General features: G+C 45.8%; 9 protein-coding genes across 9 annotated transcripts; 3 read left to right on the forward strand and 6 right to left on the reverse strand.

Moving 5' to 3' along the window:
* Nucleotides 1-5: 5 nt before the first annotated feature.
* VTP01DRAFT_1968 (uncharacterized protein) lies at nucleotides 6-2,217 on the reverse strand (the record flags this gene model as incomplete). The annotated part of the gene is made up of 2 exons (XM_069380376.1): nucleotides 6-1,336; nucleotides 1,434-2,217. The coding sequence occupies 2 exons, from the start codon at nucleotides 2,215-2,217 to the stop codon at nucleotides 6-8; spliced, it is 2,115 nt and encodes a 704-aa protein (XP_069237471.1).
* Nucleotides 2,218-2,472: 255 nt separating this feature from the next.
* VTP01DRAFT_1969 (uncharacterized protein) lies at nucleotides 2,473-2,814 on the reverse strand (the record flags this gene model as incomplete). Its single annotated transcript, XM_069380377.1, has 1 exon — nucleotides 2,473-2,814. The coding sequence occupies one exon, from the start codon at nucleotides 2,812-2,814 to the stop codon at nucleotides 2,473-2,475; it is 342 nt and encodes a 113-aa protein (XP_069237472.1).
* Nucleotides 2,815-2,971: 157 nt separating this feature from the next.
* On the reverse strand, nucleotides 2,972-4,316 carry VTP01DRAFT_1970 (uncharacterized protein; the record flags this gene model as incomplete). The annotated part of the gene is made up of 5 exons (XM_069380379.1): nucleotides 2,972-3,160; nucleotides 3,221-3,323; nucleotides 3,391-3,467; nucleotides 3,525-3,862; nucleotides 3,956-4,316. 5 exons carry the CDS (start codon nucleotides 4,314-4,316, stop codon nucleotides 2,972-2,974), a joined length of 1,068 nt encoding a protein of 355 aa, XP_069237473.1.
* Nucleotides 4,317-4,702: 386 nt separating this feature from the next.
* Nucleotides 4,703-10,090, reverse strand: VTP01DRAFT_1971 (uncharacterized protein; the record flags this gene model as incomplete). The annotated part of the gene is made up of 20 exons (XM_069380380.1): nucleotides 4,703-4,983; nucleotides 5,042-5,177; nucleotides 5,247-5,551; nucleotides 5,618-5,750; nucleotides 5,815-5,898; nucleotides 5,963-6,031; nucleotides 6,087-6,173; nucleotides 6,227-6,447; nucleotides 6,516-6,836; nucleotides 6,902-7,006; nucleotides 7,064-7,177; nucleotides 7,243-7,344; nucleotides 7,421-7,720; nucleotides 7,787-8,423; nucleotides 8,492-8,821; nucleotides 8,893-8,971; nucleotides 9,040-9,120; nucleotides 9,185-9,666; nucleotides 9,726-9,880; nucleotides 9,940-10,090. 20 exons carry the CDS (start codon nucleotides 10,088-10,090, stop codon nucleotides 4,703-4,705), a joined length of 4,173 nt encoding a protein of 1,390 aa, XP_069237474.1.
* A 757-nt stretch (nucleotides 10,091-10,847) lies between these two features.
* VTP01DRAFT_1972 (uncharacterized protein) lies at nucleotides 10,848-11,893 on the forward strand (the record flags this gene model as incomplete). Its single annotated transcript, XM_069380381.1, has 6 exons — nucleotides 10,848-11,108; nucleotides 11,168-11,293; nucleotides 11,358-11,440; nucleotides 11,499-11,599; nucleotides 11,664-11,736; nucleotides 11,797-11,893. The coding sequence occupies 6 exons, from the start codon at nucleotides 10,848-10,850 to the stop codon at nucleotides 11,891-11,893; spliced, it is 741 nt and encodes a 246-aa protein (XP_069237475.1).
* Nucleotides 11,894-12,297: 404 nt separating this feature from the next.
* Nucleotides 12,298-14,226, forward strand: VTP01DRAFT_1973 (uncharacterized protein; the record flags this gene model as incomplete). Its single annotated transcript, XM_069380382.1, has 3 exons — nucleotides 12,298-12,502; nucleotides 12,579-13,034; nucleotides 13,094-14,226. 3 exons carry the CDS (start codon nucleotides 12,298-12,300, stop codon nucleotides 14,224-14,226), a joined length of 1,794 nt encoding a protein of 597 aa, XP_069237476.1.
* A 616-nt stretch (nucleotides 14,227-14,842) lies between these two features.
* On the forward strand, nucleotides 14,843-16,712 carry VTP01DRAFT_1974 (uncharacterized protein; the record flags this gene model as incomplete). The annotated part of the gene is made up of 3 exons (XM_069380383.1): nucleotides 14,843-14,993; nucleotides 15,069-15,497; nucleotides 15,562-16,712. 3 exons carry the CDS (start codon nucleotides 14,843-14,845, stop codon nucleotides 16,710-16,712), a joined length of 1,731 nt encoding a protein of 576 aa, XP_069237477.1.
* A 110-nt stretch (nucleotides 16,713-16,822) lies between these two features.
* VTP01DRAFT_1975 (uncharacterized protein) lies at nucleotides 16,823-17,050 on the reverse strand (the record flags this gene model as incomplete). Its single annotated transcript, XM_069380384.1, has 1 exon — nucleotides 16,823-17,050. One exon carries the CDS (start codon nucleotides 17,048-17,050, stop codon nucleotides 16,823-16,825), a length of 228 nt encoding a protein of 75 aa, XP_069237478.1.
* Nucleotides 17,051-17,355: 305 nt separating this feature from the next.
* On the reverse strand, nucleotides 17,356-17,763 carry VTP01DRAFT_1976 (uncharacterized protein; the record flags this gene model as incomplete). Its single annotated transcript, XM_069380385.1, has 4 exons — nucleotides 17,356-17,493; nucleotides 17,548-17,566; nucleotides 17,649-17,704; nucleotides 17,758-17,763. The coding sequence occupies 4 exons, from the start codon at nucleotides 17,761-17,763 to the stop codon at nucleotides 17,356-17,358; spliced, it is 219 nt and encodes a 72-aa protein (XP_069237479.1).
* Between the last annotated feature and the right edge of the window lie 545 nt (nucleotides 17,764-18,308).

Genomic DNA, 18,308 nt, shown 5'->3' on the forward strand with positions numbered 1-18,308 from the left:
ATCCGCTAGATGTCTATGAACTTCATATACGGTTCGGCATCGAGTCTGTTGTTTATGATAACTCTACGCAAATGAGGACTGTTGTGCAACAATAGCTCTTGAAACGTATGGACTTGAGAAAACATGAGATCCTCGACGATCATGTCAAAAAATTCCAAATGCAAATCGTTCAGAGTCGGCAAAGATACCAGCAGCTGCAATCCTTCAAATGACAACCCCGTTTTCAGCTTGATACGACAAAGTCTGTCGCTCCTGATTGCGCTGATAAATGCCGTGGCTACCTGCTCGTTCATAGTTCCAGTCAGACTTTCTATGTTTAAATAGCGCAAGCAGGGTAACGATGCAAATAGCGGTAGAAGTTGACCCAAATCCACTGCCCGCCAGCCTTGATAGTTATTGTTGTCTTCCAAGACCCGCCGATACGGAGGTCGATTGCATAAGGTCAAATATTGCAGGTATTGAGTCGAAGAAGAGAAGACATAAGCATGCAAGGCTTCCGGATTGAAACCAAGAGTACCGTGGAATTCCAAGCAGCGAAGCTGTGTCAGCGATTGTAAGAATGGAAATGTGATATCGTCAACCATGCGACTTCGATGGATCCTGACAGTCTCTATTCTTTGGCTCTTAGACAGGACTTGGAATGTAACTGGGAGCAGCGCCGCATCCAAGTCATCCCACCAAAGTTCCAACGTTTGCAGCTGTGGGAATCCACCAATATGGTCCAAAATCGTCCATTGCTCGATAGATATGTAAGATATAGATATCGCAAGAGTTTGTAGACCGCTAGCTAGACGTGCAAGAACTGGGAAGGCAGCGTCTGCTGCCCGAGCAGTAACATGGTGGATATTGCTAAAACTGCAGGGTGCATTTTCTACTTCTCTTGGGCTTTTCCAAGCTTTGTGCACGAAGTCGACCCGCCGCAGCTGTCTACAGTACTGATTGAGGGTTTGAAGGAATGAGCCTCGATCGTATAGCTCGCCGGTTGTCCAGACATTAGCAGTGTACAGATAGAGAGTTTCAAGGTGTGGACATTTGGATATAAGCTGCAGCGTATCCTGTGTCACAAACCGCAGATCTGCCACGTCGATGCTCAGGTGCTTCAACATCCAAGGTCCTCCCGCTGTTTCTCGCCACGGTATATACACTTCTGGAGGCTGTGCCCAGTAGAATATGCGCCAGGAGAGATGTGTGAGATTGCTACAGTTTTCGAGGATCGTTGGTATAAACAAGTCATCCTCACAGTTTATTTGAACGCTGGTGAGGCTCTGGCTGTTTAATCGCAGTAGGTCGAGAAGTCGAGTCGTGATTGAGTAGTAATGTACATGAAAATCTGGCTCTGTATACAAATAAATAATAAAGAATGGTCATGATCAATATCTGTTTTAAAAAGATAGTTTAAAATTTTGCCATTGGCACCGCTTTTCTGTATTCACCTGTATAGAATCGAGCCGTACCTAAGTCAAGCACCAATTCTTCAATGTAATTTGATCTGCTGGGTATCACAACACCGGTAGGGCACAGCAGCGTGAATCTGGATGAATAGCCAAGCGTGATTTTGCGTAGTGACTTGTTGTACAATTGATAAAAAAGCATGCGAGGGTTTAGCTTTCGAAAATCAATATCTTGCCACATTACGTTGGAATCCATGATCATGTGCTTCCAGGCTTTGCAAGTTTGAGCACAGTGGACACGGTCAGTAACAGACAGGAAGTTGAGCATGATATAGTCAATAATCTCGACTGGCAGCCTGCCAAGCGTCCGCAAGTTGAGGTATTGGCTAACGAGCTCGAGTCTTCTGGGCTGCAAATTCTGAATATAGGGGTCCCCTTTGTGAACCTTTTCAAGTGCATTGTCGTAAACGCGGACAGCGGCCTCGTACTGGCCTTGCTCTTCCATAATACGTGCGTAATGCAGATATCCTAAGGATGCAGTGGGACATGCATTCACTAGACGCCGTGCGAGGTCCAGTCTGGAAAGGATGTTATCACGCCGTCGTTGTCGTTGCTGCTGTTGCTGCTGCTGCTGTTGTTGTTGTATTTGTGGGTTAAAGAGGGTCTCTGCTACTTGCCGCGCATGCTCAAAATCATGCAGTGTGACCACCCGTCGCCTGTTCCTGTCAAGACCCGTCACTGCACGCTGGAGTATCCGAGAAACCTCTCGAAACATAGCAAAATCGTCCAGCACTTCTAACTCGCTGCAAAAATCGGTGTATGGCATTGGAAAAGGGAGTATCGAAGGGAATGTTGCAGCAGAAAGGAAGAAGGAAAATAAGACTGTTTCTCAGCCGAAAGGTTTTATGGCATTTTTTAATCAGCATAAAATTTCGGTGACAACATTTCGCTGATTTGCCAGTTTCGAAACCATTGTTTGCATCATCTGCAATGCAACAAAGGGAACCAAGGAGATAACTGCAATAGGTCCCTAATGCTATATTAACATCAAACATTCTCATTAATACATAGGGATATATATTTACATGCGTTGAATGCAAAACACCAAGACTCTAGCATTGCAAAATACAAAGTCTGTCTTGCAATCGTCGTCGCCATCAACTGGTTTGTTAATCAAGTGACGAAATCGAGTCTCGAATGTTGCAAGCATTAGCTTGATATCCTTTAACTTGAGCCTACGAGGCCCGTACTTTGACATCCGAAGTTTGAGATATCTGAGCGTTGGTATCGACATGAGACACCGCAATGCTTCAGCTGTGATAGACTCGATCGATAGCCGGAAGTGAGTGAATATGCTACTTTTAATTGCTGCAATGAACGGAGCAACCGCTTCGTGCTTGAGTAACAGATCGCTCTGTGACATTGGCGTTTGAACAGCGAAGATTGGGCAGTGTAACCAGAACAGGTATACATTCGTTGATAAAAAATGCATCCGGAGTAGTGACTGAAATAGTTTGTAGGCAAGGACAAGATTCCACAATGCTTTGGCACGTTTGTTGACTCATATCCGCAACGGCTTGCTATGTCAACTTTCGTAGCTGAGTCGTGTTTCTTTGCAAAATATCGTTTACAAGTCGTCCGTAGTCGCTGGAAAGGTTAGCATTCGCGTAGCCGAGATACATTGACAATGTATCAACCGCGGGTGCCATGGATAAAATCTTGTCTGATATGTGTAGATCGTTGTCGTCCAAGGGCGCAATCGATAATCTCTGCAGGTTTGGGAATCCACCAGCCGCTGCCAGTTGCTCTCAACATGCTTCATGCCCTACGCAATATTGCGGTGGGATCATGATATCTTGCATTTTGCAGCGCACACGATGAATAAGAGAAAACAACCACTCGGCAGCTTCTGCACTCGAGTAATCATCTTCGCTAAGGATGTATGGATCGATGTGAAACCTGCTGCCAAGTAGGAGTTCTCCCGCAGACTTTATCCCACGGCTCCAAATACAGGCCGATTCTTTGCAACTTGTAGCAGTTCGCGCTGAGCGCTCTAAATATCGCGATAGGTGATTCCTGAACAGCGTTAAAGTAGAACGTCTCCAAGTCAGGGCTGCGTGATATAGCCTATACCAAGATCTCCGGTATCTCGACAACGTTTTCCATCTGAAAAGTAAGGTACTTTAAGCGCAGAGTCATCGATAAAAGCGGCTCGCGCTCGATCAGGTCTTCGAAGAATTCGATAGCTCCAATATCGTGTTCTATAGCATGCCAGCGCAGATGGGTAATATACGGGCATTCATCTAACAACACCCGTGCAAAGTTTGGGTTGTTGCATGAAATATAGACATCCACGAGACTTTGCTTGTTAAGTCTGAAAAACAAGCACAAACTTAGTTCAGGAAGACGTCCTTCGCTATCTGGATGTCCAACTGTCCGATGAAAAACATAGTCGTCATCCGGACGTATCACTATTTACAGCAATGCTTTGATGTATGGGTGGCATATTTAAGCGAGTGTTTGTACAGTCCTTCTGGGTGCTGCAAATAATGAGAAGCACATACCTATGTTAAGCTCCAACTTGCGGATGTAATTCGACCGATTCTTTAGGATGATCCCTCTGGAACAATTTAGCTCAAATGGATCCACTTCATCGAAAATATACATCGTATCAAAAGAAAGGGCTATTTTGTGCAGAGACTTGTCAAATAGCTGCTTGTCAAGAAGGTGCCTGTTAGGTAGCTGCCGAAAATCAATCTCGTACCACATGCCAGGGTATTCCAGTAAGAGCTTATTTCTCCATTCCTTGCAAGTTAGTGCCCATTGGATGGGGTCTTGAAGCGAGATATGACTGAAAATTTCATGTAGGATTTCAGTGGGCAAGTTTTCCAGAAAGCAGCTATTTACAACAATGGTTGATGACATTCCATGGAAATAATAAAGAAGAAGAGACTGTTACTGCGGCTGGAGAGGGGCTTTGCAAGCATTTAGCATCAGATCTTTTCCAAAACGAGGCAATTCGAAATAGTGCAACAGGTCCTGGTTATTTTTAACCTTTGTATGGTACAGTGACTACGTGCTGCTACAAAGCTTAAATGAAATGAATATTTCCGAGGGAGAAATGACTTTATGTCCAAAAATAGCTATAGAATGCATACAGATATTCTAGTTATGGTACATTGCAAGAGATAAATGGATATAAATGAATGGTTGTCCATGACGGTGAGTGGGAGGCGGAATATACATAAGTATGTACAAGGATGGGATCACGTATGTATATATGTATCTGTAGATATATTTTCTTCCATCGCTTATTCTTCTTGAAGACTCTTGAGAAGATCCATAGCAGATATTTCAATGCTGAAGCGGTCGTCATCGTCCTCTTGTTCTCGACGTCGCTTTTTATCTACATCGTTTTGCCGTGTGTCAGTTGAGGTCGGTGTATATGGTAACAACTGCTCATCCGTTGACTGTTGGAGCAATTTGATACGCTGGTGTTGACGTCGCTGGCGTCGCTGCTGATATTCCATCTCGCCGGAGCGAAGCTTCTCCATCAAGTTATCCATCATTCGACGATCATCCTTTTCCGCATCTGCGTAAAACGGAGACATAAACCAGACTGATGTAGGGGCAGTACTTTTCTTTCTTACCTGTATCAATATTGAAAACATCCATTTCAAGCTCCTTTTGTTTCTGCAATCTCTCTTTGCGTTCCTGCTCTTGTTTTCTTCGTTTCTCCTCACGTTCTTTCTTCCTTTGATGCCGTTCCTCCGCTAACGCTGCATCCTAAAATAGCGGCGGGTATAAACTTGAGTATGCCTCCCATTTTACAGCATCCTGTTGTACGAACTATACCTTCCAGTTATCCACGAAGCGCGCTAAATGTTCAAAGAACTCCTCAGGGCGCATAGACTTTGGTGTCTCTCCGTAGTACTCCATTGCATCCTTCCACTTCGCGTCCATGTTGACATACAATGTCTCGAGCTCTTCAAATTTGTTCTTGGCAGCGTCGCGGTGCTCAGACATGACTTGGAAGAAACGATCGCCCTCATCCAGTTCTGTCTCATCGCGCCACTTGGTTTCCAGTTCTTCATCTAACAAGCGTATCACCTCCCGCATATCATTATATTCTTGTATCATGTCATTCAAACTCGCCACGACTTCAAAGAAAAAGGAATAAGTAATTAATTCTCGTGGTCATTCTTTTTCTTGCTTTGTCAACTTACTGCGGGCTGCATGGTGAATGTTGCGCAAATCATGCAAGAATCGTTCAATATGTGGAAAGTTGCGACGTGCGATACCGACCAACACTTGCAGTAGTGTCACAGACGACGTCGTGGATGCTTTTGTATCAACGAGCTAAAAAGAACGAGGAGAATTAGAGATAAATCCAAAGTTGGTCGCCTCTGGGATTGCCGCCTACCTTGTTGATACTATTGATCCGGATACCGAACGCTCCGCCTTGGAAACTTGAGCCGTTCATGAAATTACCCAGCAAAAGTATAAGCTATGTGTGTATATACACTGTCAGAATCGTTGCACCATGTTTCAAAGACGAAAGTAAGACTTACGCATAGTAGCTCCTGGAAGCTAACCGAGTGACGAAGCGAGTCTGCTACTTCAAGCACGATATTCATATTCTAACAAACATCGCATGTAAGAACTTGCACATGCAGCGATCCAGGTACTTGTTACCTTTGAAAGTTGCTCGTAGCGTTCTGAGAACTGGACACGGAACAGCATAAACTTGAGACGAGCTTCGTAGCGATACATTTTCATCATCTGTAAATAGGAAGTCAGGACTTGTACATCTCCTACATTCAGCTCAGTTTTACCTCGAGCGTAAACTGCTCCGGAAGATCCAGCTTTTGAAGTTCTTCTTCGGGAGACTCCAAATATTTCTTCATCGTAACAAGATCGTCAACTCTGGATGGCGCAAAGGCAATCAAGTTGCTCAGGAATGTTTCTCTGCAGAGACCATCGTCCATCGCCAGGATATCTCTACGCACATCCTGGAACGAGGCATAGTGCTTGATCTTGGAAAGAATGGCAATATCTATATATGCGAAATCAAAGTTATGGATCCGCGCCTTTATCACCAGACCATGGGAAATAGAAACATACTTATGCTGTGGCTCTTATCCTTGCTTAAAAACTTGACAGCCGTGTCTTTTTGCTCTTCTGCCTTCTTTTTCAGCTTTTCTGCAAACACGGTGCTGGTCTGCGCCGCTCGGAACATCTCCTCGATCTTGTTGAAAGCTCCTGTCCGATACAAGGCTTCCTCAAACTCCTTTTCGTCAACGTCCTCGAAATGCCATACAGTTTTGTTGATATCCTTTGTTTCAAGTTTTTGCCACTGAAGGTTCTTGAGTTTCGTCTCTGGATAGTGCGAAATTTCTTTCCTTCTCGGTCCAATCGGGGCAGGAGGCGGTGGTGGAGGAGGTGCTGCAGAAGTTGTTTTATTTCGGTAAGCGAGAAAAACAAGGTTTGTATATCCTTTCTGTACTTACCTGTCGTCTGGACAGCTTTTGTTGCGGGGATCCCCGGTACGGCAGGAGCAGGAGGGGGCGGTGGTGGCGGTGGTGGTGGCGGCGCCGGCAGAGCAGTGGCCCCATCTAATGTAATGCGGTCAGTATGTGAGTAATACTTTGGAAGGTATCTATTTCAAATACCGTTCTGCTTCGCTTGTGAGGATACACCGTTGGATGGTCCGGTTGGTGGTGGCGGCGGAGGCGGAGGAGGTGGAGGAGGAACAGCGGCGTTCGAAGCAGTTAGCTCGTTGAAACCTTGAAAAGATATAATAATATTAATTTCCCAGGAGAGTTTGTTAGTCCTTCTCTTGTTAACATACTGTTTTGATCAATGTTTAGACTTGACTTCAAGTCCGTGGAGCTCGGTATGGGGCTGTTTGGCTGCGTGGAAGAGCTCAAAGAAGCATCGTTGGAGCCATTATCTAAAAGATTAGAGAGAGAGAGTTTTTTAGAGTTGACCTAAGGCGCACTATGGATATCAGGTGTTTTCCACTTTACCTGCACGGTCACTGACCGCATCAGCAAATTGCTTCTTGAGCTGATCAGCAATGGCTCTCTGTGCATTTTTGACACTTATAGTCTGGTTATTCTCTCCATCTTGGTCTTTAAGATGCACATGTTTCTTGCGTGCCAGTTTCCATTCGTTTCCAAGTACAAGACCAGGCACCGATGGTTCCTCTTCGGTTTCGGTGAGTGCATCCATTTGCTTCAGTCGTTCCTGAAGCATGGTTATCGTCTTTCTCGATGTTTTCACTAGCTCCATCAGTGACTCATTTTCCTTCTTCAACGTTGCAATTTCTACAGTGAAGTAAAAAATCGGTTAGGTTTTACAGTCACCCTACTGCGGTTTACAAAGGACTTTACGCTTTTCGTTGTTTTGTGATGTAAAAGTAGGATTAGATAGACGTCTTTTGAGTTCCCATAATTCACGTTCGAGCTCGTTCCTTTCTGCAAGCAATCTATCGTGGCTGCTGCTACTTGCACTATCCAACGAGTGCCGCGACCGGTCAAGATCGGTAAATTTTTGCACCAGTCCTCCAACTGATACGCCGTACAAGGACCGGTAATCATCCAATGCTAGGTTACCACTTCGAAAATCAACAGCGATGCGGTTAACAATACTGTTGATTGTTTTCAATACGTGTATCCTGGTATCTGTCTCTCCTCGGATAAGCAAAAGGTTCCGCAGCATGCAGGAAACCTGCTCTAGAGCTTGCGGGGTATCTGCCAAAGATTCTATGAGGATGTCGAGTAGCTCCGCAGGCTGGGAGATGTCAGAGTAGAGCGAGAGTTCATCCCCAAATGCGTCCTCAATGTCATTCTCTGCTGCCACCTTGAACGCATCGATTTGGATATTGAGTAGATGATAATCCAGTTCTTCCAACTTTGGAAACACACGCGATTGGATGCCACCGACATTGAATTGTTCCCGGATATGGATCCGCTGATACAAATCGGGACATGATTTAATCAGGCCATTAACCAGAATCATGTTTGTCAACTTTTCATCATTTCTTGCTGTGAGTAATTCTTCCGGTTAATGCATCATTGGACATTTAGATTACTTACTGCATATTCCATGAGATGATTATCTGGAGCATTGTAGACACCTAACCTCTTCAAATCTTGATGTGCATCAACCAAGGAACCCATCCGACCGCGTCCATCGATCGTTTGCTCCAAGTCTCTCATCCATGTGTCAAAGAGCCCTGCATCTTTCTTGTGTTGCTGCAGCAGCTCGAAGCCTTGGAGCACGTGCTTGTGGCCCGCGCTGTGAGAGTAACACAAAAACACAAGCAGCTCACAGACCAGTTTTCGTGTTTGCCAGTGCGGGCTTGCAGATGAGAAGACAACAGCGTGTATAAACTCTGGATTGCGCATCATTTCCCGTGCACCGAGCTACCAACGAGAACATGAATTAATCATCTCTTGCGTAAAGTCGTTGCGTGCGGATTGAACCAAAGAAAAACCTTTATGTTGACAATCGCTTTCACGGCCTTGATGAGTTCAATCTCAACGTCAATGGCAGTTGATGGTCGTGCAATGCTTCTGTAAATTCCCAAAAGCGGTTAGCCTCGATTGCAAACGGCGAAGGCGGCGACTTTTTCCCTAATGACCTATTTGTACTCCAATTAATGTAAGCTAAATTCTGGGCGAGAACATGTAATCCCTGGAGATTAATGAATCGCTCCACCCAGCTTAAATGATCCAACAATTAGAACAGATCAGATCCTGAATCACGCGACGTATCAGCTTACATACTCTACTGGGCGAGTCCGAAGACTGACTTCTAGATGCGCTGCTACTGTCGGTGTAACACTTTGCAGTCCTGGTTCCATCAGTATGCGAATGAAATACTCGGGTGTGTTCTTTTCAACCGTCGTTGCTACATCCATGCTGGACTGACTGCTGCCACCGCCTGCCCCTAATCTCATCTTTGTAGTAGTTGCTGATGCATTTCTGGCAATCTCGCTGATGAACCCGTTGCCTCCATGGATTCGTTGTTGTTGCTGTGTTTCTGAACTCTTTGACGCCGACGGTTTCACCACTAGTCCAGCTTTGCTGTTTGAACGTGTTTTATCAGATGCTGTTGCTAACGGCGGCGCTTGGTGCAAATATTTGGGATCTGTTTTCGACAAAAGACTCTCGGCTTGCTGGTCCTGATTTACCATGAGCCATTTTTTGTTGATATCATATGCTTGCATTGCCCGCCTTATACGCTCCTCGTGAATCCCGCGTCGGTCCTGTTTCTCTCTCGTGCTTAATGTATAGTTGATACTGTTTGCAGCACAGCAATATTTACCAGCATTCTGTTGAACATAATTTCTAGCCGTTCTTCGGGTGGAATAGCTGCGGCCGGCTTCCGAGCAGCTGACGAAGAAGACTGCGTGGCGTTCAGGTCGAAGGACGATCGCGACGGTCTCTGCGCTTCGGCTCCCGTCGAGTCCTTTAATTGCCCTACATTGCACTCATTAGGTCCGAAGAGGCAGGGTCTGAAGCTGCTGCAAGTTACTGACGAGATCGGGTCCAGGTTTTGGCTTTGCCGTTGTTGCTATTGGCGTCCGGCGCTGTTCTTCGGCGCGCTGGTGCGGTTGGCGCCGTTGCTACTGCCGCAGTCGATACTTTGGCTTTTGCTTTCCTGCCAAAAATATCGAAAAAGTCGGCCATAAAGATGCGTCTGTAGCAAAAGGAAAAAGAAAAAAGAGAAGGAAAGGAAACCAAGGGCGGGTCACCTTGGATGGGGGTCCTGAGGTTTCAAATTCATTTCGTAAATGCACAAAAATAGACACTACGGACTTCGGGTCGATGCTCGGGCGATGGCGGCCTACATTTTTCGCCATTGCCCAGAAGGCAGTAGGCAGACGCAAACAATGGTTCATACCAGTCCCAGCGGCTGTATGCAGCCACAGCAGCGTGCAGATACCCTCCACCTTCTCAATAGTCTTTGTAGCATAGTAGCAGTGTGCTAATTTGGTTGATCTATTTGCTCACTGTACCTGGCTTAATTACTGCTAGGACCAGGAATTTTGCCGCATCAGGCACCTAAGCTTTTTGCTGCAGTAATGAAATCACTCTTGTCCCTGACATCTTGGCGCAAAATTTCCAGGAGTGTGCACACATTTTTGGGATGATGCAGAATGTAGGAATAATGAAAGTCTTTTGGGTCTGCGAGAGCAATAACCGCGAAAAGCACGTCTATGCTTTATTAGACCAGATATTGATTATCAGGCTGTTGCCTCTGTAGAATGCGATGCAGGGTGATATTTGTGGGCGTAAACTATGCAATTTCTTCCTGGTCAGCAGCAGCGGCAACAGCTCTTTCTCTTTTTAGAAGACGGAACCCACTTTTCTCTTTTGGGCGCGCGGCATCCGCTCGCTGCTGACTTGTGTTTCTGCCTCAGGCAAAAAACCTGCCCTGTTCCTCATGTTGGGTGACACTGCCTCGTTTGATGACACCAACGACGATTCACTGTTACGATCCTCTGCATCGCTGCAGACTGGCAGCTTCTCTACATCGCAGGACGTCGCTGCGTTCACCGATCTCACACTTGGAAGCGAAGCTGTGGGCGGCGGTCTGCTCATGGCAGACCTGACGCAGGCGTGGATCGATGAACGCACAGCACCAGAGATCTTGCCGTACAAACATCACCTAGTTGAAGGCCTTATTGAACGACTGGATGAAAAAGTAGGGCATGCATATATCCTTGCGAAACGATCATGCCTGTAACCTTTCGTATTTGTCAGATTAACGAAGTCATGGATATCAACCCGCGAGATTCTGCAGAAAAGTTTGTCACCATGCTGTATCAAAACGAAATTGAACGTGCAAAGTACGTTATACGAAGCTATCTTCGAACTCGCTTACACAAAGTAAGGGAAACTATGCACGGCGACCCTTTGCTGGTAGTGGATCTGACAATACGTACAACTTTAGATCGAAAAGTTCGCTCTTGATATAATCCGAAAACCAGACCTGGATCAGTTATTATCCACGCAAGAAATTGCATATGCACGAAAGCAAGTAGATGTTAGTGAAGAAGAGAATGGCATGATTTAACAACGTGTATCCTTTCAGATACCAAGAACTCGTCGAAACACACAATCACGACTCATTTTTGCATTTGCTACCTCCTTCACAACACAAGCAAGACGAAAATTTTGATGGACTTAATATGGGTATGAAGTTGATTATCTATTATTTTGGCTGGAATGCTTCTGATTACCGTATTAATCTATACAGTGGTCACGCCAAACCTGGATGCCCCCGTCTTCATTAAAGTCATGGAAGATGTGGGACGAATCCAGCTTGCAAGGTAAAACTATGAGAGGAAATCCAATGTAGTTGCTTGGAATCCGTCTAAAAGCCATGCTAGGGATGAATTCGTGCCATTTGAAAAAGGTGATATCTATTTTGTACGATACAACGACGTGAAACACCTGATACGGAACGGCCAAGCAAAACTCATCTAAACGCCATTGTAACCTCCATCTCGATTCCTTTCCTTCACCGTTTCTGTAGCAAAAGCAAAAGTTTTTCATCGTTTTCCCTTTCTAGCATTATCCTTTGACATCATTTAGTTGCTTAATGTTTGTTTCATTTGCTTTCCCTCTATCCCTTGCTCTTATCGTTCGCAATCATGACCCGTTAGATTCATACGTCTTTACGTACAATATCTCTGTTCTTTCAAATGCATCACCTCGTTTTTGCGTCCTAGTTACATCTCTGTCATGATGAGTCTCCATCCTTGTGCAACACCGCCCGTCGTGGATTTGCCGATTTGTAGCAGCTGAAGGACAATGAAATCGAGACAAGGTTTAAAAATGGGAGCGAAAAAGCCGCCACGCGTTTTTCTCTTGTATCTCTCCGTATCCAAATGTTCTCGATCTACCTGTCTATTTTTCTACTTGCATCATACTATTATCTCAAAAGACGTATCGCTGATTACTTTAGCTTCGACGCGCGCATAAAGGCTTTTCAAACCGAACAGTTTCAAGACACACCCGAGACTCTCGATCCAGTCTGGAGACCTGTCAAAGGCACGTTGCCTCCGTACCTAAACGGTATTCTTTACCGCATAGGCAAGTATTTCACAACAGTGTCATCAAGTATTACGTGGCAATTCCCAGGCTACTTTAGCTAACGCATATATGCCAGGCCCGGGAAAATACAACCTTGGGAAACTTGTCATTAACCATGCATTTGACGGAATGCCATATATTCATCGCTTGCAAGTATCCTCCGAGCGACAGGCAGTGCTTTACAACTCGCGCAACACAGCGACGGAAGCAGGGCACATTCTGGTTCACGATCCTGCCAAGGCACCAGGGGTTTTTGGGCATATTCAAGAGCTCTCTGCTTGGGAACGAGTCATGGCTATTTGGAACCGCCTGACTAACCCAATAGTTCCCAAACGTGGTGATCCGTCGTCGCTTATGATAGGCGTCACGGTGTCACCAAACTATCCGGTTCCTGCTTCCTGGAACGAGAATGAGCAGCAGCAGCAGCAGCAGCAGCAGCAGCAGCAGCAGCAGCTCGGCGAAAATACAAAAAAGGTGCTCGTTGCAAAGACAGATGTCAACGCGCTTCAACTGGTGCATTCCGATAGGCTTTGTAAGTAGTAGTTGTAGCTCACACCAATAACAAGTATCTCACGGATTACCATTCCCCAGCTCCCGAAAAGTTATTCTCGTACGAGGACTACGGTGCTAGGCTAAACGGGGAATTATCTGCGGCGCACCATCAGTACGATCCAGTGACAGGCGAAATCTTCAACTTTACAGTATCCATGTTCCCTATCCCAAAGCTGGTTGTCTTCTCCATCAGCCGGTCTGGGCGTACAACTGTACTTGCCGAGATTACGCACCGGAAACTCAAAGACGGTCGACGCACACGTATCTCTGTACCGTATATCCATTCGTTCTGGGTGACACGTCGCTTCATCGTCATACCCGAAAGTCCTCTGCACTATCAACCATTGGACTTTTTACTTCGCGGCGTTGCGTTGGGAGGTATGACCTGGGATCATAGTGCACCAGCCTATTTGCATGTTATCAGCCGCATACCGGATATTGGGCACGTCACAACTATACCCACGGATCCCTTTTGTACATTCCATGTTGGCAATGCTTGGGATTTTGCCGATGAAAATGGCAAGTCTGTTGTCGTGATGGATTGCTGTGCGTTCTCCGACGGTGACATCCTTTACCAACTCCACAGCTTTGGTAACCCGCGCAGAAAAGCTCAAGTGCACAAAGATATCCATCCTCCTCCAGAAGCCACCACGAAACCTCGCGGAATAAGCATGCCGCCTATTCGCCAACCGAGTTTTGGTGATCTGCGGCGGTACCGCTTGACACTTTCGACGGAACAAACTTGCTCGTATGACACCATCGCAACCAACATTGAGTTTCTGAGGTTCTCGCAAAAAGTGTCTCAATTACCGTACAAGTATGCCTGGGGATGCCAATTGAGATCTGCAACGAGGGAAGGGACAGAGCGATACAGCCTTGTCAAGATTGATCTGGATACTGGCGAAACATTGAAATTCGATCGATCCAACTTCACATGCTCTGAGCCCATCTTTGTGCCTTCTTCGGTAACCAGTCGAGAGGATGAAGGGTGCCTTTTAAGCTTCGTCAATGTTGTGGATGATGTTGATCCACGCAAGGACAGATGCGCTTTGCTCGTCTTGGATGCTCATACTATGGAACAAGTCGCGTTCTGTGACATTGGACCTTTCAAGGCTACAACGTTCCACGGCTCTTTTGTGGACAACCGCTACGAGGATGTCTCCATCAATTGAAAATATAGCTACTCTTTGTTTTGATCTGCTAAGCATCTACATAGCTATATCATCTAAAAGCTCACGTAATCTTCCTCCTTCAACAGTAAAGTCGGCGTAGTTTTTCAAGCGGAAAAGATCAATTATTTGCCAAGATTAGCTTGGCAACATCTAGGCGCTCAATTGTGCGTTAAGCTCATTAGTGAGAGATATTGGAAAGTCTATCATCATGAAAATCTTTGACAGCTGTTACGGTGCTTAATTTTCTATTAATTCTTGCGATCTTAATAATTTAAACTGCTTTGACGTATCTATACTAAGCGTCAAAACGGTTTCTTGTAAATCAATATCGTTCTACAGTGATATATCATTCGCATTCAGACAAATGCTACGTGTAGAATTTCTTGGCTTTGATTTTTGATGACTCATTACAGTTTCCGGCACCTCAGATGTGTACGTGGGGATTCCATGTTGATTGCCATATTTGGGAGAAATACGCCGTTGACCGGTGAGACAGTTTACAAAATTGGGAGGAATACGCCGTGAACCGGACAATTGGAATAGTAATAAAAAGCAGAGGAAGCTCTCCAAGTGAAGCTAACGCAGCAGAAAGCAACAAAAACAGTATATCAGTATCATGGGCTTCTTTGACATTATCACTACTACCGGCAAACTCGCCAGTGCTCACACAAAGACGTTCCGCAACACGCCTCAATTTACCGACCCACTTTGGCTCCCAGTCAAGGGTTCCATTCCTAAATGGCTCAACGGTGTACTCTATCGTATTGGTAAGTGATTTAGAATATAAAATATATTTTTCTGTATACGCCTTTTAGTAACAAATATAGGTTGACGTTGTTTAGGACCTGGTAAATATAATCTCGGCCCAGACGAGAAAGACCCGCAATATGTCATTCGCCACGCATTCGATGGTCTTCCGCTTATCCACCGCTTTGAAGTCTCTGCAAGTCGCCAATCGATCCGATACAACTCACGCATGACCGCAGAAGACAGGGAGAAAGCACTCGTGCAAGGCGAAACACCTGGACCGTTCTTTGGTCATGTTCACAGCCGCGAATCTTCTTGGGGACGTCTCAAGGGTACTGCGGCGCGTATTGATTCTATGATGCTGCGCAAGAGCGACAGACGTCACCAAAGCCCATCATCGCAATCCGTCGGCGTCACGACTACGCCCAACTATCCTCTTCCGCAAAGTGATAATCAGCAAGAGCACGTCCTTGTATCCAAGACGGATGCCAATGTTCTTCAAAAGCTGCACCACGATACACTAGGTATCTTTGTCCGACAAGTAAAGTATTCAACTCATATGCTGATAATGTGTTCTTATACATACAGAGCCTGAGAAAATATTTACGTACCAAAACTACGATCAAGCCTTGGATGGCAACATTTCAGCTGCGCACCATCAATACGACCCAGAGACCGGCGAAGTCTTCAACTTCACTATCCATTTTGGCCGCACTCCTTCAATGACTGTATTCTCCATTTCCAAGACGGGACAAGTCACCATACTTGCCAAGATAACACATCGTCTGCTTCCCAACGGAAAATACACTTCGTTCAATCCAAGCTACATCCATTCGTTCTGGCTTACAAAGGACTATGTCGTTATTCCCGAGTCACCTTTGATCTATACTAACCATGGTCTTGATTTGGTCTTGAGCGGTACGGTTGTGGGTGGACTTGCATGGCAAGCAAACGAACCTTCGTATCTGCACGTGATCAGTCGTAACAAGCAAGCTGGCCAGGTTGTCTCAGTGCCCACGGATCCATTCTTTACGTTCCACACAGCCAACGGATTCGGCGAGACAGACAGTGAGGGCAACACCACGCTTCACCTCGACTGCTGTGCGTTTGCCTCTGGCGATGTCGTATACGCTGTGCATAGCTTCGGTGCTGTGGACGAACGAGTTGATACCAGCAGCAAGCAGGGTGCCAAGAAGGAGGAAAAACTGCGTGGATTACGTCTTGACTCCGACGGTGCCGCTGATTATGCCGATCTCGTTCGATACTCGATATCCCTGCCCAGCAACGAGAATGGAAAGAACGCCAAGGTTACTCGTCGCGTACTCGCCGAGAATGTCGAATTCCCTCGGTTCTCTCCAAAGAAGACGATCACGCCATATCGATATGTCTGGGGATGTCAGCAAACTGGTGATAACCGTCAAGACACCGGGTTGATCAAGGTCGATTTAACAACTGGCGAAACTGCAAGGTTTGCCTTGGATAACTGCACATGCTCAGAACCCGTCTTTGTTCCCAAGGATATGGAATCTGCCGATGCGCCCGAGGACCAAGGTGCTCTTTTGAGCTTTGTCAACGTACGTGACACCTCAGTCGACGGTTCGTCAAGCAACTGCTTCATTCTTATATTGGATGCTGCAAACATGCAAGAGTTGGCTCGATGCTATATCGGTAAATTTAATGCCACCACGTTCCATGGCTCGTTTGTCGACATGGAATTCCAAAGTGTTTCTCCCAATTAGGATTGATGCATCAATGAATAAAATATATATGCAACAAATTTTATGCAGACTGCACGAAGCGATATACAGCGACTTTTGCAGCGAGCTAGAGCAGGACGATTTTATTATGTTCAGGGAGGTTTCTCGAAGACTGCGGCGCGCAGTGACAGGTCTTGACGGTTGATACCAACGATCCTCGAAAACTGTAGCAATCTCAGGCATCTCTGCTGGTGCATATTCTGCAGAGTACGACCTCGAGAAGTGCATACTTCCGTAGCGGGAGACAGCGCGAGGACCTTGGAAGTTGAAGCATTTGAGCATCGACGTGGCAAATCTGCGGTTTGTGACACCAGATACATTGCAGCTTATATCGATGTGTCTACATCTTGAAACAATCTATCTGCACATTGCTTACGTCACGCCAGACACTGGATTACACCAGCGAGGCTCGCTCCTTCAGACCTTGAATCAGCACTGCAGACAGCTGCAGGGCGTGCCGGTTTTGTGCACAAAGCTTGGAAAACCCCAACAGATGTAGAAAATGCACCCTGCAGTTTCAGCAATGTCCGCCCTGTTACCAGTCGGATAGCGGACATTGCATACCCTATCCTTGCACATCTAGCAAACTGTCTACAGACTCTCGCGGTATATATATCGTACACTTCTATCGAGCAATGGACGAGTCTGGATAACATTGGCGGATTTCCACTGCTACGAACGTTGGAACTTTGGTGGGGTGACTTGGATGCGGCGCTGCTTCCAATTGCTTTTCAAGTCTTGTCCAAGAGCCAAAGAGTAGAGACTATCAGGATCCATCAAAGTCACATGCTTGACGATATCATGTTCTCATTCTTACAATCGCTAATACAGCTTCACTGATTGGAGTTTCACGGTACCCCTCTTGCTTTCAATCTGGAAGCCGTGCGTGCTTATGTCTCCTCTTCTTTGACACCTCACCTGCGATACTTGACCCTATGCAATTTGCGTTCGTACCAACCAACCTTGGTAGACGACTATGACTATAAAGACTGCCAGGAAATGAACTTTAGTCAAGTTCTTCCGCTACTTGCATCGTTACCCAACTTGTGCCGTTTAAACATAGAAAGTACGATCGGAACTATGGACGGGCAGGTAGTCGCTGCGTTTGCCGCTGCAGTCACCGTCTCTGAATTATCTGCATTTGGGATTTCTCGACAAAGTCATTCGACGATCCATACTTTCTCAAGTCCGTATTCTTCAAGAGCGAAACTGTTGTTGCACAGGTGCCCTCATTTGCGAAGAGTTATCATGAACAACAGACGCAGTACCGAGCCGTACATAAAGTTCATAGATATCTAGCTGGTGTCAATTGCATGATATGAATGTATATCCCGCTATCCCATGCTACGAGTCTTTATCAGTTTCTTTTTGCATCAAGAAACCCAGTGATTCTCAAGTTTATTTGTCGCTACCTTTTTGGTTCCAATCTCAATTGGATAGATTCGCACATTTTGAGCAGCTATGGATCCAAGTTTTTATCTGCATTATGATATTGCATACAATACGAAGCATGCTGGGAACAGGTGGCAGTAGATGGTGGGTTTCTAAGCCTGCAAACATCGTCGATTGTGCCATTAG

This window comes from Rhizomucor pusillus, assembly GCF_041956525.1.
Source record: "Rhizomucor pusillus strain CBS 183.67 unplaced genomic scaffold VTP01scaffold_12, whole genome shotgun sequence".
NCBI classification, from domain to species: domain Eukaryota; kingdom Fungi; phylum Mucoromycota; class Mucoromycetes; order Mucorales; family Lichtheimiaceae; genus Rhizomucor; species Rhizomucor pusillus.